Here is a 15,985-nt window from a genome sequence, read left to right as displayed (position 1 = left end):
TCTGTATATTATATTGTGTTCACCACCCCAAGTCAAGTCTCCTTCCATCACCATTTATCTCCCCTGTACCCTCCCCTACCTCCCCCTGCCCTCCTGTAGTACGTTCTTGATTCAGGCCTTCAACAAAAATTGTCCTTGCTTCATTAGAACAGCTCTCCCATGCAGCTGGTTTTAGGAACAATTTCACTGGTTGAAGCTAGTCTATGACCACTGAGACCAGTGCTGGCTGCACTGATGAGCGTCTTAGGCCCCGCACGTGAATGTACTCGAGGATGTTAATGCCCACCCCCCCACCCCCGGGCAGGTAGGAGGCCTGTGTTACCTATTGAGCAAGTTGAGGCTAAAGTTGCATAGTTAGTGGTGATTGAAAAATGAAACAATTTTGCCCTAGCTGGTTTGGCTCAGTGGTTAGAGCATCAGCCTACGGACTTAAGGGTCCTGGGTTCGATTCCAGCCATTAGGGCACATCGCTGCATTGCAGGCTCAATCCCAGGGTCCCGGTCTGTGCTGGAGCAGGAGGCAGCCGATCGATGTGTCTCTCTCACATTGATGTTCCTCTCTCTCTCCCTCCCTCCCTCCTACTCTCTCTGAAAAGCAACGGAAAAAGTATCCTCCGGTGAGGGTTTAAAAAGGAAACCATTTTACCTTAAGGCTCATTGCCCAGCGGTCAATTAGAGCAAGAGAAAATTTTTTTTCAAGTTGGAGTTCCTGTGGATGGGGGTTACTCAAATTTGAAATTATTATTTTAAAAATCAATTTTACAAAGAGAAACATCAACTTGTTCCGCTTGTGTACACGTTCTCTGAGCTGCTTTTCGCTTGTGCCCTGACTGGGCATGGAAACCACATCCTCAGGGTACCCGGAGGCTGCTCTAACCCGCCGAGCTCCCCGCTGGGCTGCGGGTTTCCTCGGAGGTGAACCTGGGGGCCGCAGGTTGCTTTCGGAAGGCTGACCTGTGACCTCCGAGCCCGGCGGGCCTGCGCCTGCAGGGGACCCGCCCGGCCAGCAGAGGGCGCCCGCGCACAGCAGGAGCGCTGCAGGAGGCGCACCGACGGGGCGCGGCCTGGGGGTGGTTTGAAGGACTCCCCACGGAGCAAAGTTGAGGAAGTGGGAGGGAAGGAAAATAATCTGGATGAGCGAGGGCGTCGGGGGCCAACTAGAAAGCAGCGAAGTTCAGATAACGTAATGAAACCCGAGGAAACTCAAGGCGTGCCATTGTTGAATTAGAGAAAAAACCACACCCTTCTTAATGATTGCAACCGGGAAATACCCGCAGAGGGTAAGTAAACCGGTTCACAAGGTCGGGGCGGCCCTGGACGGTCATAGGGTCACACTGCCAAGTTCCTGAGCAGCGGCTCCAGGCCTCGGTTCCGTAAACCATTTGTGGGGGGCGATTCTGGCTCAGCGGACGCCTGCAGGGGAGCAGGGTAGGGAGATGTCGCCCTAATAAAGTGAGTGGGAATCTTTTTGCAGGGGGCGGGCCTCTCCTTCAATTTGTAAAAAGCATACCCTGTGTGAAGTGCCCTAAGGCCAAGCACACAACGGGCCTCACCTGTGTTTCCAGCGAGGCCCTTCTTTGGTTTAAAAGGAAGGACAGGAGGGCAGGAGGGGGCGAAGCAGCTGGGGAGAGGGACCAGCAAAGGCAGGGTGGACGAGCGGGCAGAGCGGAGGGAAAAGCCAGCTGGGCAGTGTCCCCTCTGTCTACTAGTTGGCGACAGTCTCAGGTCGTGCGTAATGCCACCTTGAGCCCAGCCTCCCAGCGGTTAGTCAGGGCAGAGAGAGGAGCTGGCTTTCCTCAGGTGGGGCCGATCCCAGGTGGAATCAGGGGGGAAGAAGTGCTGCTGTGTCACCCGGGTCAGCGCGGGAAGCAGAGTCCAGTGAGTGTCGGCTGTCCAGCTGGCCCTTTTCCTAGGATGTGTCTTACTGACGACTCTCCTTGTTCAGTTTTTCTAGTTACATGCTGAGTGCTTCCATTTGAAGGCCCAAATACTTTCTTTTTTAAAAAAGCATTTTAAAAATTGATTTTTAGACGAAGAGAGAAGGAAACCTGGATTTGTTGTGCCACTTATCTATGCTTTCATTGGTTGCTTCTTGTATGTGCCCTGACCTGGGGTCGAACCCGCCACCTCGGCCTATCAGGACCATGCTCTAATCAACTGAGCTACCAGCCAGGCCCCAAATCCTTTCTCTAGGGCCATTCCGTCGGCCACTTTGCTGTCTTTACTCTGCCCGGCAAGATCCTTTTAAACACAGGAATCAGATGATGTCATTTCCAGCTGTCAGCCTCTAACTGCCTCCGTTTCCACGCTGAACAAAAGCCGGGGTCTTCCTCACATCCTCGGCTGCCTTCCGCGCCCTGCCCACTCGGGGTCAGTCCCCGCAGCTCTCACGCAGCTCTAAGCGTGCAGGCTTCCTTAGGTCCCCACCCTCCAGTCCTCAGCTCGCATGTTGCCATCTCAGGCGCGGCCCTTCTCTGCCAGATCAGTCTAAGGAGCGACCCTCCCTCCCACGACCCCCAGAGGTCCTTACCTGTATTCCATCTTTTATATTCGAAGGCATCTTTTCATGCCTTTGCCTGTGTGTTATCTGTCTCTCTCCCTAGAATGTGCCCGTGAGGGACCATGTCTGTACTTTTTTAATTGATTTTTTTAGGGTTGGGGGGATATGAGAGAGAAACATCAATCGGTTGCCTCCTGCACCCACCCTGGCCTGGGATCAGACCCACAACCTAGGCATGTGCCCTGACCAGGAATCAACCCTGCACCCACCGTCCTGTGGCGTACAACCCACTGAGCCACCCGGCCAGGGCAGATCATGTCTGTTTTATGCATTGTCGTGTCCCCTTAGTGACTCTCATTCAAGGTCACTAAGTAATTGCTGAAGGAAGGAAAGAATGAATCATATTAGTCTTTATCAAGATCTAAAATAAATGCATTTCCCCTACCGAAGCCTCCCCAGAGGGCGATGTCAGCACAAAAGAATCCTCACGGGGCCCAGATTCACAGAAAAATACTTCGCTCAGTTTCATTTCAGAAACACCCTGCCCCAGACTCTCTGTAAGGAGAGAGAGGGAGGGAGAGAGAGAGAGAAAGGGAGGAAAGGAGACCATGCCGGGCCAGGGCCCCAGGCCAGCCCCATCTCACTCTCCAGGTCTGACTTTATCTGGGAAATGAGATGGTCTGGAAACCATCTCAGACCCTTGTTCCACCCTTGTTCCCGGAGAGAAAGTGAGGGTGATGCCAGCCCTGGACCCGCTCCCAGTCTGCCGGGTGCACACAGCCTGACTCACAGAGCTTACATCCCAGAGATAGGTGCTGGGCTACAGTCCAAGTGCAGCTCACGGGTTCAAATTCGGGCCTTCCTGCGAGTGGCCTGCTAGCGAGCATGTCCACAGTTGCTTTTTGTTTATCACTGTCTTTATCTTTTTTTTTTTTTAAATATATCTTTATTCATTTCAGAGAGGAATGGAGAGGGAGAAAGAGAGCTAGAAACATCAATGATGAGAGTCACTGATCGAGCCCGCAACCCGGGCATGTGCCCGGACCAGGAATCGAACCTCGGTCGCCTGGATCCCAGGTCGATGCTCAACCGCTGAGCCACACCCGGCCGGGCTGTCTTTATCTTTATCTTGGCAGCCAGAGCTGCCTTCTCCACAGGGACCACTCCCTCAGGCCTCCTTCCAGGCTCGGCCCAGACACCCACCTTTGTCCCAGATCAGAAGGCTCCCTGCGCAGCTTTGGACTTCGTAATAATGTACGTGGTAAATTGCAAAATATAAAGTAGTTTTGTACAAAAGACGAAATGAGCCCTGGCTGGTGTGGCTCAGTTGGTTGGGCATCGTCCCTTACACCAAAACATTGAGGGTTTGATTCCTGATCAGAGCACATACCTAGGTTGTGGGTTCGATCTCCTGTTGGGGTGCATAGGGGAGGCAACTGATCAGTGTTTCTCCCTCACATTGCTCCCATCACACACAAAAAAGGCAATAATGTGACGAAATAGAGGTGTTAGCTAAGCCTGTGGTGCAATCATTTTACAATAATATAAATGTATCAAATCAACAGTATGCTCTAATGGTAACCACACTGCAACATCTAAATGTATCAACCAACAGCTTGTATACCTTAAGCTTGTACAATGTTACAGCCAATTGTATCTCAAAAACATATATTTTTAAGTCTAATAAGTCCCCCACACATCCCAGTTTTCCAGCTTCTTAGTCCATCTCCCCTTTTATCACTTTCTTGTATTCCCCCCCCCGAAATTCACTGCATATACAAGAATATACTTAATAGTTAGCAAGTAACAAGATATCAGAATTTCCAAGCACTGTTCTTTTTTTTTAAAAAAAAGAATAGTTTATTTAATTTTTTAATATATCTTTATTGATTTCAGACACAGGAGAGGGAGAGAGAGACATCAATGATGAGAGTCATTGATCGGCTGCCTCCTGCACGCCCCCTACTGGGGATGGAGCCCGCAACCCGGGCATGCGCCCTGACCAGGAATCAAATTGGCAGCCTTCTGGTTCATGGGTCGACGCTCAACCACTGAGCCACACGGCCCAGGCTACTTACTCTCCTTCACATGCCACCACTTTGGTTTTTCTTACATCCTGCCAGCATTTATGCAAAATCCAAAAGATAGAAAAAATTCTTCCCATCTTTTTAACGTTTCCTCACACAAATGATGGAATAATTCTAATATCTTCTGCCTCTCCCTTATCTTACTAGACAAAATCTGAGGGGCACATGTAGAAAACTACAGGCGTGGATACGTACACCTGGAGGCCAGACCCAGGTAAGCAAAACAGATATTCGCTCAGACCCGGGAGAGGGTCACGGAACCCCTGTCAGAAGCAGGGGAGGCCTGGGACTTGCGATGGGTGCCTGCAGTGGGGGGAAGTCCTGTGGCTCTGAGCCCTTACTTCACCTGTGGGGGCTGCTGCTATCTCCAGGTGTCAGCAAACCCAGATTCAGAACCGAACCGAACACTGGACACGCAGTTGGCATTCCGAGAGCTGGAGAACTGTTTGTTGGTGTGAAAGAAAGAAACAAACCCACACGTGTGGTGTCAGGAGTGGAAAACAGTTCATCTGTATCCCAGGCGAACTCTCCCCCCAAAACCTCTGTTACAGGAATGCTATTAATAAGCCACCTGGTAGATCAGATGACCACTCTGTGGCTCCCGTCAGCATCTTTGCCAGCCTCCCCAGTGTTTGCTTGATGGGCTCATGGACAGCTATCCACCCAAACGTAGCCAGCTAGGTCACAGGTCACCTTTCTGGCAGCAGCAAGCAGTGCTGAGCCCCCCCCCCATGGTTTCTCAGAGAGACCAGCCAAATACCTGGTCACAGGAGGATTACATGGGACCCCTCCACCACATATGGGACAGTAAGTTTTTTCTCCCTGGAATAATTTTTTAAATTGATTTTTAGAGAGAGAGAGACATGGATGGGTATAGCAGAATATAGGTCGGCTGCCTCCTGCATGCCCCCTCCTGGGGTTGGAGCCCTGACCAGGAATCATACTGGCAACCCCTCGGTGCCCCGAGACAATGGCCAACCAACCAACTGAGCCACACCAGCCAGGGCCTCCCTTGTAATAATTCACCTCCGCGCTGTTTATTTGCTTTCCTAGCCTCCCACACTCCCGCCAACGCGGCATCTGGGCCTGCACTCAATGGCCCCATTCAGCGTCAAGCTAATCCACACAATATTGCTTCTCATGGAGGCGCTCCGTTGATGAGCGAGCCCTGGGCGGGTCCCTGCGCCCCATCGCCCCGAGCAGCAAGCCTCAGGGAACAGAGGCGGGCCTGTCTGAGGCTGGGGCCCGGAGCGCTGCAAACAGCCCCGCGGGGGGCTGGTGTTGGCCTCCTGGGTGGCGAACGCTCTGAGCCAGTGGCCATGCCTGCTGCCAGGCTGCACAGACCCAGGACCCCGAGGTTTCACTTCTCCGGGTCACACCTGATGACTCACTCTTTCAATATTTGCTTTCGGTGGCCCCGGCCGCTGTGGGTTAGAGCCTGGCGGGGGCGGGGCGGGGGCGGGGCTACTGCCGGCGAGCGCAGAGAGTGAGCTGAGTGGAGACCACCCCTGCACTTTTTGGGGTGTCTCAGGAGCGCCGCCATAGGGCAGGCAAAGAGAGTGACTGATTTGGGCAGGAAGGAGGGGATGGGGAGATGCTGCTACCCCGGGGGCCTTGGAGACCCCTCCCCTAAGCAGGGCGCAGGATGGCAGAGGGTCTGCGCCCCTCCCCCTGGCAGGGGCACACAACTGGGCATACGGGCTCCACGTCCCTTTCGCCCTCCCCGACCCCCCGTTTCCGCCGAGCTCGCAGAGTCCCGCCCTCCCCAGCCCCTCCCACCGCCGCAGCGCACGCAGCCGGGTTCACGGGGAGCAGGGACCCCACCGGCCCCTTCCCGCGCGCTCGCGCCGCCGTCCCCGCCGGGCGCGGCCTCCAGGCTTCCGCCGCCGCCGGCCTGGCAGGGGCCCAGCGCAGCCGCGAGGTCGGCGCGGGGTGAGCTCAGCGCCGCGGAGCGTCCGCAGCCGCCGCAGGCCCCGCCCCGCGCCCCGAGCCAGGCTGCGCCCGGAGCACTGCGGAGCGCGGTGAGTGCGCGGCCCGCGGGGAGGGACGCGGGCGGCCAGACCTTCAGCTCTCACTGGCTTCTCGGCCCGTGCGTCCGGGTCCGAGCCCCGGAGCCGCCTCTCGAGGACCCCGCAGCCCCGCCCGGCTCCGGGACCGAGCTCGCGCGCCCCTGGGGCCCCTCCCCTCCTGCAGGAACCCGGAACCTGGCGCCCCCAGCCCGCGTCCTCATTTAGCGTTCGGGCCCCTCCCTCTCTCCAGGAGCCAGGAATGCTGGCCGAAAATATCTTTCCCTTCCAGACCCAGGAGGCCGCGCTTGCAGCCACATCTGCTCCGAAAACCCAGGCGTCTGAGCTTCTCACTGCTCTTCCGAGCCGAGACTCTGGGTCCCCAGCCTGGGCGTCGGGGGGAACCCGGGAGTCGGTGCCCCCAATTCCTACCGCCCTAGATCCCAGGAATTTTGCTGCCAACACCCCTCCCCCACTCCACCTAATGTGACATCTGGGACCCAGGGGCCCATCCCGCCAGTCCTCGCATCACCAGTCCCAGTGTAAATAACGATTAGGGGACCCTCCGATCCTTAATTATAGAAAATCCAACCACTGTTCTTTTGGGAACCCAGGAGTCGGGGACCACAGCCCGGGAACCTCCTGACGCCTAGGAATGGGTGCCTCTTTCCTCTGTCTGGGCCCCAGGAGACAGAGACCCTCCCTAGCCCCCAGACCCCGTGAAACTGGGGCCCGGTGGCAGCCCGCTTCGCCCCAGAAGTCCTGGAAGGCTGGGCTGGAGCCGACGGGCGGGGCGGGCAGGAGGCAGAGGCCTCGGAGAGTGATGGGACCGGGGTGGAGACCTGGGCTGAGGGTCTGGGTTCTAAACAAATGCTAAACAGGCGGATTGCCATGGCAACGGCCTTCCGGGGCCTCCCCTGGAGACCGCCCAGGGCCTGGGTCGAGAGGGCGTCCCCCCGAAGCCCCCACTTCGCCAGCTGTTGTGTCTTCCTGTTTTGTCACCATGGCGACAGTGACCTCAGCCCTCCCCCCCACCTCGGGCCGCGCGGGAGAACCGTGTTCAATTCTTTCCCCTGGGGGCGTGGCCTCGGGTGCGCCCGCCCCGGGGCGGGGCTGGGGTAGCCCTGGCTTCGGGGAGTCCCGAGCCCCGCGCTCCGGCCCCGCCCCGGCCCCGCCCGCGCGCCCTCCCAGCCCACCGTCCCCACCCAGTCCGCAGACCCTTCCAGTCTGCAGCTGTCGCCTCTGCTCCCGCTCCGCCGCCGCAAGCCTGCGAGGTGAGGCTGCGGGGACTCCCGAGGGTGGGAACAGCGGTCCAGATTCTTGGGTGCAGAAGGGCGCTGGGATTCGGGATGTCTGAGTTCCTGGAAAGACTGGGGCTGAGCCAGACTCCGGTTCCGGAGAGCAGAGGGCTGGGACCTGGACTCATACAGGTCACAGGTCTGAAGGAAGAGGGGGGGACGGGGGTCTAGACTGCTGGGTCTGAGGGAGGACGGGCTGGGGGCCTGGACTCCTGGGCTTAGGGAGGAGGGGCTGGGGGCCTGGACTCCTGGGCTTAGGGAGGAGGGGCTGGGGGCCTGGACTCCTGGGTCTCCGGGGGCTGGGGGCCTGGATTCCGAGGATCTGTTTGAAGGGGCTGGAACCTGGTACGGGGAGGTCCCCAGGACGGCAGGAGCTTGGAGTGGGAGTCCTGAGTTTGGGAAAGAGTGTGGCTGGGCATGAGGATTACTAACCCCCCCACCCTGGGGGCAGAATCCGCACTGTGGACTGGAAGGGGGGCCGGGGCTGAGATCCAGCACGGGTGCTCCCAAAGCGCGGACGGTGCTGGGAGGCCCGCGCCCCAAGGCCGAGGGTGAACCAGGCCGAGGCCAGCGTCCTTGGGTGTGGAGAGCACATGCTGGGGCTCCCGGGCGCTGCGCGCAGCCCGTGGAGTGACGGGGTGCGGTGCTCGGCCTGGAGGTGGGGAGAGGGCGAGGTGTGGCCGGGGGGCCTGAGCGGTGCGGAGAAGCCGAGGGGTGCCGCCTCCCTCCTGCTGTGGGTCCGCGCATTCCCGAGCTCTGCCTCAGGCCACCTGCGTGGGCTAAGCCGCGGTCCACGCGAGGTCCCGAGCTCCGGCCCGCCCCCTTCCTCCTGGGCGGCCCCGACTTGCTCCTAACGGGCCCTGCAGGGAGGGACGCGAGGGAGGCGCCCTCCAGGTGGCCCCGACACCTTCCTTCCCGGAGGTGGCGGGAGGTGTGGTTACGTCTCCCTTCTCATTCCAACACCGGGCGCGGCTCCAGGCCGCCGGGCGAACCCAGAGGTCGGGGTTCCCGGCCACTCCCCTCTGAGACACCCTCTTGGGGGACCAGGCGCCCGGCTCATCCTCATGGGGACCCAGAACGCACGTGTTAAACGTCCCAGATATTTGGGGTCCGGGCCTTTCCGACTAAGACCTGGGTTCCATGTTCTCCTGCCCCCAAACCGACGAGCGGGGCGGGGGTCCCGGCCCCCCCTTTCCCCCCCGCGCCACATTCCTGACGGCTGGGCCGACTCCAGTCCTTATAAGGCCGCGAGACGCGCCGCTGGCCCGCGCGCGCCCGCTGCCCCCGCCCAGCGCCCGCCCCCGCCCCCGCGCCTGGCGGGCGGGGCTGGGCGGCGGTCTCAGCCCGCGCGGGCCCAGCTTTCACCCCCGCGGTTTGCGGACCGGCGAGGAGGCGGGGCTGCCTTGGGGTCACCACTCCACCCCCACCCCCGGACCCCGCCTCTGCGGGGAGGGGCGGCCTGGGCTGCTGGAGAGCGTCCTAGGGGTAGGGGGGGCGCGCCTCCCGCGCCGGCCGGCCGGTGGCCGCGTCCCCGGAGGGCGGAGCCGGGCGCTGACGTCGGGTCCCTCTCGCCTGACTAACCTTCCCCAGGTACTGACTTCATCCGCCCGCACGGCCGGATCTTCCTCCGTCGGGGTCCTCCGCTGAGACCGCTGGTGAGTGGACTGGGGGCGCCCGGACTCCGCGGTCCGAGCGGGGGGGGCTGGGGGGCTGGGTAGGGCGGCGTCTTAAACACTTGGGTCTGAGAGAGCGTGGGCCTGGGGTCTCTGACTCCTGGTTCCCGGGAAACGTGCCTGGAGCCTGCGCTCCGGGGAGCGGGCCCGGCTCCCGCGTCCCTGAGGGCGGCGCGTGGCGCGTGGCTGGGCTCCTGCGTCCTCGGGCGGATGCTGTGCGGGGAGGGGCCCGAGGGGTTAGAGCCTGGCCCCTGGCGCTCGAAGGGGAAGTTTTGTTTCCTGGGGGCTGAGACGGGCCTTCTGAGGTTTTTGGGAGTGGCAGCTGAGCCTGGGGACCTTTTAGGGCCCGAGGGAAGATCTGGAGCGAGTGCGGGGGAAGCGGGTTTCCTGGAGTGCAGGTGACAGGTGTGCTCGCTGCCGAGCGCTCAGAGTCCCGGGTCCGAGGCTGTGTGAGGCCTAGAGGGTTCAGGGGAAGGGCCGGCGCACTGGACAGTGAGAGTCTGGGAGCTGAATTTCCCCGAAGGTGGGGAGCCAGCTGGCAGGGGGTGGGGTTGAGGGGTGTTGGACTCCATGTGGAGGGAGGGAGGGGACAGGGAAGAGGAAGCTCCACTTCCCTTCGGTCGAAGTTCTCCCAAGACTCCTGCTCTCTGAGGTGGGGGTGGGGAAAGGAGGGGGTGCAGCCGAGAGGGGAGGCCTGTGCCAGGGGCCCGCTGGAATCCAGCTCGGATGCCATGTGGGTCCCTGAGAATGCACGCGCCTGGAAGCTGGACTCCTGAACTTCGGAGGCCAGAAATATCTAGGCCGCCTCAGGTGGAGGAGGAAGTTGGACAGGGGCTGGGGTGTGGAGCCCTGAGCACCCAAAAGAGGGGAAGTTGAGAGAGAGGGGTTATTAAGAGGTCATCCAGTACAGAGTCTCTGGTTCTCGCAGGAGTGGTGGGAGAGGCAGGGGAGGGGGTGCTGGAGAGCCGGGTCTTGAATGCTGGGTGGCGATCCCCGGGGGAAGGAGGGCAGCCTTGAGAGTCTGGGAAGAAAGCTCTGTGGTTGGTGGCTCAGTTGGTTAGAGCATTGTCCCCGTGGGCCAAGGTTGCTGGTTTGATCCCCGGTCAGGACACATCCAAGACTCAACCAATGATAAGTGGAACAACAATCCGGGTCTCTCTCTCCCTTTCTCTCTCTAAAATCAGTAAATTAAAAAAGAAGGAAAGAAAACTCTGGTTTTTGAAAATTATTATCATTTATTTATTTATTGAATTTATTGGGTGACATTAGTTAATAAAATTACATAAGTTTCAGGGAACAATAATACATTATCTGTATATTGTATTCTGTGTTCACCACCCCAAGTCAAGCTTCCTTCCATCACCATTTATCCCCCCCTTTACCCTCCCCTCCCTCCCCCACTAAATCTCTAGGGCTTTACTGGAGGTGGGTTGCCGGGAGAGGAAACGAGCGTCTTGACAAGGAGAGAAATAGGGGCCTAGACTGGGCTCTGACCTGAGAGGTGGGACACCTGAGGCCAGAGGAAAGGAAGGGGCTGCAACCGCGTTGACCAACTCATCCTAGTAGGCCTGGGACTGTCCCAGTTTGAAAACGGAAAGGCCTGCATCTGGGCTACCCCCCCCAGCTAGAGTCCAGGTTCCTCTCTCCCCCTGGGGGAGGCAAAGGCTGGGGGCCTAAATTCTCCTAGTTGGAGCCTTCTCAGGACGCTTGCTTTGTCCCCATTGCAGCCATGCCGGTGTCGGTGACCCGCACGACCGTCACGACCACCACGACCTCGTCTTCAGGCCTGGGCTCCCCAACCATCCTGGGGTCCACTCGGGCCCTGACCCAGCCCCTGGGCCTGCTCCGCCTGCTCCAGCTGTTGTCCACCTGCGTGGCCTTCTCGCTGGTGGCCAGCGTGAATGCGTGGGTGGGGTTCTCGGGTAACTGGTGCATGTTTGCCTGGTGCTTCTGCTTCGCCGTGACCTTCCTCATCATCTTGGTGGAGTTAGGTGGGCTCCAGGCTCGCTTCCCACTGTCCTGGCGCAACTTCCCCATCACCTATGCCTGCTACGCCGCCCTCTTCTGCCTCTCGGCCTCCATCATCTACCCCACCACCTATGTCCAGTTCCTGTCCCACGGCCGCTCGAGGGACCACGCCATCGCCGCCACGGCCTTCTCCTGCATCGCCTGTGTGGCCTATGCCACCGAGGTGGCCTGGACCCGGGCCCGGCCCGGCGAGATCACCGGCTACATGGCCACGGTGCCGGGCCTGCTCAAGGTGGTGGAGACCTTCGTGGCCTGCATCATCTTCGCCTTCATCAGCGACCCCTACCTGTACAAGCACAAGCCGGCGCTGGAGTGGTGCGTGGCGGTGTACGCCATCTGCTTCGTCCTGGCCGCCGTGGCCATCCTGCTGAACCTCTTCGACTGCACCAACGCGCTGCCCATCCCCTTCCCCAGCTTCCTGTCGGGCCTGGCCCTGCTCTCTGTCCTCTTCTACGCCTCGGCCATGGTCCTCTGGCCGCTCTACCAGTTCGACGAGAGGATGGGCGGCTATCCCGAGCGCTGGAAGGATTCCAGCTGCAGGAGCAGCCACATCCACTACGTGTGCCCCTGGGACCGTCGCCTGGCTGTGGCCATTTTGACGGCCATCAACCTGCTGGCTTATGTGGCCGACCTGGTGTACTCCGCCCGCCTGGTTTTTGTCAGGGTCTGAGGCTCTGTCCAGGAGCTCCCGAGCCCCTCTTCTTTCCACAGGTGACTTCCCTGAGTTCTGTGCTCCTCTGATGTCCCCTCTCCTCGGCGGGCAGCTCACTGGCTCCCATTTCTTTCACCTGCTCTCCTTGCCCCGCGTTCCCTCCGCTCCCTGTGCTGTTCGCTGTCCACGCCCGTTTTGCCTGTGTCTTGCCTCCTTGCCTGCGGGCTCCTTTTCTGGCCGTTGGCCCTATTTGTTTTCTCACCTGCCTTGTTTTCTGACAACTTCTTCCCGCCTTCCTTCTTCCGATTTCCTTGGGAGCACTGAGACTTTGTTCACCGCCCCCCCCAACTCCAAAGGTGCTGAGCTCCACATCACACACCCCTTGTAGCAGCTGTTCAGACCCTGGGCCTCCTGAAGGGCCTCATTGCCAAAGCATGTGCCCACCCTGGCTGTGCCTTAGTAGGTGTGTGTGTGTGTGTGTGTGTGTGTGTGTGTTTTGGGGGGTGGAGGGTGGGAGTAGTTAGGGACTGGGCCCCCTTTCTCACAGTGGAGGGGGGTATACAGTGCACCTCCCCTTTAAGTTAATAATAAAAAAAAATCCCTAGAGGTCAATCATTTCCAGTGGGCTGGAGGCTTAAATCACAGACCCTGGGTCCTTAGGCCCCTCCTGGCACCCAGCCTCGCCAGAATTTTTGCCACGCTTACTAAAACCCCCTGCCTGGAGGCTGTCTTAAAGTAAGCAAACGGCGAGGGCTGCCTTCCATCCCAGATACTGCTCTCTGGGCGTCAAGGTGCGTGCAGCACCTGTGAGGGGCAGGGGTGTGGGGCCCCAGCCTCGGTATTGAAAGAGCAGGTACTGCCTTGTTGGGAGAAGGAAATGGCCTTATCGGCGATGTTAGCCTGCGTTTTTTCCTTCTTGTCACAGGGCAAACATGACTGGGTGGTTCTGTTCTTAAAAGGGAAGTTTCCTTTTTTTTTTTTTAATCTGTGGGTGCGTTGGGTAGGTGGGGATCGCTGTCACCGAAGTCAAAGGAATCTCGCCGCTTGGGCGTGTGATACCCACTCCCATGTTTCTGTGCTAGCTGCTTCCTGCTGCTTCTGCCTGCTTCTCCGGGACTCACATGCATAACATGATATATATATAAATGTATAAATATATATTTTATTTTTTTTTAATTCCCTGGAGCTTCTGGTTCCCATCAGCCCCTGCTGTCAATTATAGAAGGAAGCCTTGTCCCTTCCCCCACATCCATAATGTTCTGTATTTTATTTTTTACCTCAATATAAAGATAAAAGGAATACTTGTGCTTGCTTTATTATTGGGGAGGGAGGCAGGAGACAGGGCAAGGCCCAGATTCCTGGGTGGGAGAAGAGGGGTGGGGCCAAGGCAATTTTGGCCTCATGGGAAAAATACTAGTTGAGTCTAGATGTTCAAAATTACCCTCTCAAACCAGGAGAGCTAGTTAGGATAGAAATGAACAAGACCCCTCCATCCTTGGAGTCCCGTGAGCACCTGAGAAATACAACGTCCTAATGTGAGTGCAGCATCTTTCTCCCAAAATCGAGTTTTCCAGGTTCCCCATCTCAGTATCGGCCTCTCAGGGCTGAGAACCCAGACACTTGCTCATACCGGCTTCTCTCTCCGTCAGTGGCTATTCAAACATGGCCATGATTATTCCTCCTGAATGCTATTTATATCTATCCCCTCTCCAGGTTCCTGACCCAGCTCAGGTTTCATTTTGTAGCACCCCAGCTATTGCCCCAGTCTCCTCCTCGACCATCCTACCCCCCGGGCCCGCCCTGGCCCTGAGGGTGCCTCCAGCATCCAGGTGGGATCCTGCTCAGTTCCTTCCATGCCCCACTCCACCTTGCCCACAGGTAATACCAGAGTCCCTCAGCCCCGCACGGGAGGCCCTCAGGATCTGACTGCCTACTTCCCACTCAGTTCTCAGCGCCCTGTCACACCTGGTCAGTAGACGACCTTGGTAGATTAAGATCAAGGGAGTCTGTCCCACAGAAGGTCATCCGGGCCCGTTATGAGAAGCATCATAAATACTGTAGAAATCCCGGGAAATTCCAGGATCGTGCCTCCCGTTTCTGCCTGCACCCTCCAAGGAGTTGGGAAGAGAAACTGCAAAGAAGGGGAGGGGAGGGTCTCGCCGGAAGAGGGGGAAGAGCTGGCTGGAGCAGGGACACCCCCTGCTGGTGAGGAATAGCCTCCTGATCGCTGCAGCGTGCACCCCAGAATTCTGACCTGCACCAATCCCTGTCTCCTCCCCCTGCTGCTGGGGTCTCGCTCCCCACCCGCACCCCATGCTTGAACCTTCTAGGACCGCTCTAAAGCCCTTGGGTGGGAAGTAGGTGACGGGGACGAGCCCCGGGAGCGGCGGAACCGAGCGCGCTGGGATTCCCAGGGCAGTTTCCAAGGCCGCCCCGCCCCGATCTGCTCGGGGCACGGCGGCCACCTGGAGGTGGCTGGAAGGCCAGAGGACCCCATGTTGGAGAGGACTTGGATTCCCTCACTTTCCCTTCAGCTTCGGGAAGGCGACCCAGGCCCCAAAAAGTCCCAGACCAGGTGCGAAGGGCCCTTCAAGTCCCGGGGCACCGCCCCAGCACTCCGCCCCGCGCCACCTCGCCTCGCCACGCGGGGCATGCCGGGAGGAGAAGTTCTCAGAGGCGTAGCGAGAACGGAAGGACCACAGACTTGGACTACAAATCCCAGAATGCATTGCGCCCCACCGCCCCGGCGGGCCGTGGTTGCCCCTGGCAACAGCGGGGCTCCCAGAGCTAGCGGTAGGAAGCTGCTGGCAGCTGGGAGCAGGGACCCGGCGCGATCCGAGAGGGGCAGAGCCGCGGGTGGAGAGACGGGGCGGGCGGGGCGTGTGTGACGGGAGCGGACTCCCAGGGCCGACGTTCAGAGGCACCCTCCCAAGCCTCGAACCCGTGCGCGGAGGACTCGAGCCCGAGGGGAACAGGGACTGAATCACAGGCAGACCAGGAGGCAGGGAGAGACCTACCCCCCGCCCCCCGCCCCACCAGAGACAAAGAGATTCACAGTCAGACAAGTAGAGAGTGGGTGAGAAAGGGACAACGGTGCGAGGGGGAGAGGGAGAGAGCCCCCCGGAACAGAGGGAGGGGCCGGGTCGGGGCCAGGAGAGGCACCGGCGCCGAGAGGGGGGAGAGGGGAGCCGGGCAGAGACCGGCGGAGACGGAGGCATTTGCAGGGACAGGGACAGGGACAGGGAGAGGGACAGGGAGAGGCGGGAAGGCGACGAGGACTGAGGGCGGGAGAGACGGCACAGAAAGGGGGCGCATGCACCGAGACCTAGCGAAGGGCAGTGAGACCAAGACCCAGAGAGGGTCACAGGATGAGTGACAGACGCACATGGGCGAAAACAGACAAACAGAAATTCTCAGACACGAGAAAGAAACACCCGCCCGCTCAGAGACAGAGACAGGGCGCGCCAGGAATCCAAGGAGAGGACCGGGCACCGAGGGGGACACTCCCAGGGGGACGGAGACGTAGAAAGAGGCCCTGAGAGGGGCCAGGGCTCGGGTGGCGTCGGAGACAGCGAGGCACCAAGAAGCCGCCCTGTTCCCTGGCTCCCGGCCCCGAGCGCGGAGTTTGTGGGTTGAAACAGAGTAACAGTCAGAGACGCAGGCCGAGGGGAGCCGCCCTGGGCTGGCGGAGCCCGCGGGGGCCCCAGGGGGCGGGCAGGCGGGCGGGGCGACGGGCCGGGGT

At 59.5% G+C, this 15,985-nt stretch overlaps 1 protein-coding gene and 1 long non-coding RNA gene across 2 annotated transcripts; both read left to right on the top strand.

Moving 5' to 3' along the window:
• The first annotated feature begins 1,090 nt into the window (after window positions 1-1,090).
• LOC308547646 lies at window positions 1,091-5,195 on the top strand. Its single transcript, XR_013997529.1, has 4 exons — window positions 1,091-1,279; window positions 3,459-3,753; window positions 4,734-4,800; window positions 4,958-5,195. It is a non-coding gene; the product is annotated as an uncharacterized lncRNA (long non-coding RNA).
• A 4,051-nt stretch (window positions 5,196-9,246) lies between these two features.
• Window positions 9,247-13,533, top strand: MYADM (myeloid associated differentiation marker). The gene is made up of 2 exons (XM_081118342.1): window positions 9,247-9,545; window positions 11,291-13,533. The coding sequence occupies exon 2, from the start codon at window positions 11,293-11,295 to the stop codon at window positions 12,259-12,261; it is 969 nt and encodes a 322-aa protein (XP_080974468.1). The 5' UTR covers window positions 9,247-9,545; window positions 11,291-11,292; the 3' UTR covers window positions 12,262-13,533.
• The last annotated feature ends 2,452 nt before the right edge of the window (window positions 13,534-15,985 follow it).

This window comes from Miniopterus schreibersii, assembly GCF_964146895.1.
Source record: "Miniopterus schreibersii genome assembly, chromosome: 18".
In the NCBI taxonomy this organism is placed as follows: domain Eukaryota; kingdom Metazoa; phylum Chordata; class Mammalia; order Chiroptera; family Miniopteridae; genus Miniopterus; species Miniopterus schreibersii.
The sequence above is the reverse complement of the archived record's forward strand: the minus strand, read 5'-3'. Positions and strand labels throughout refer to the sequence as shown.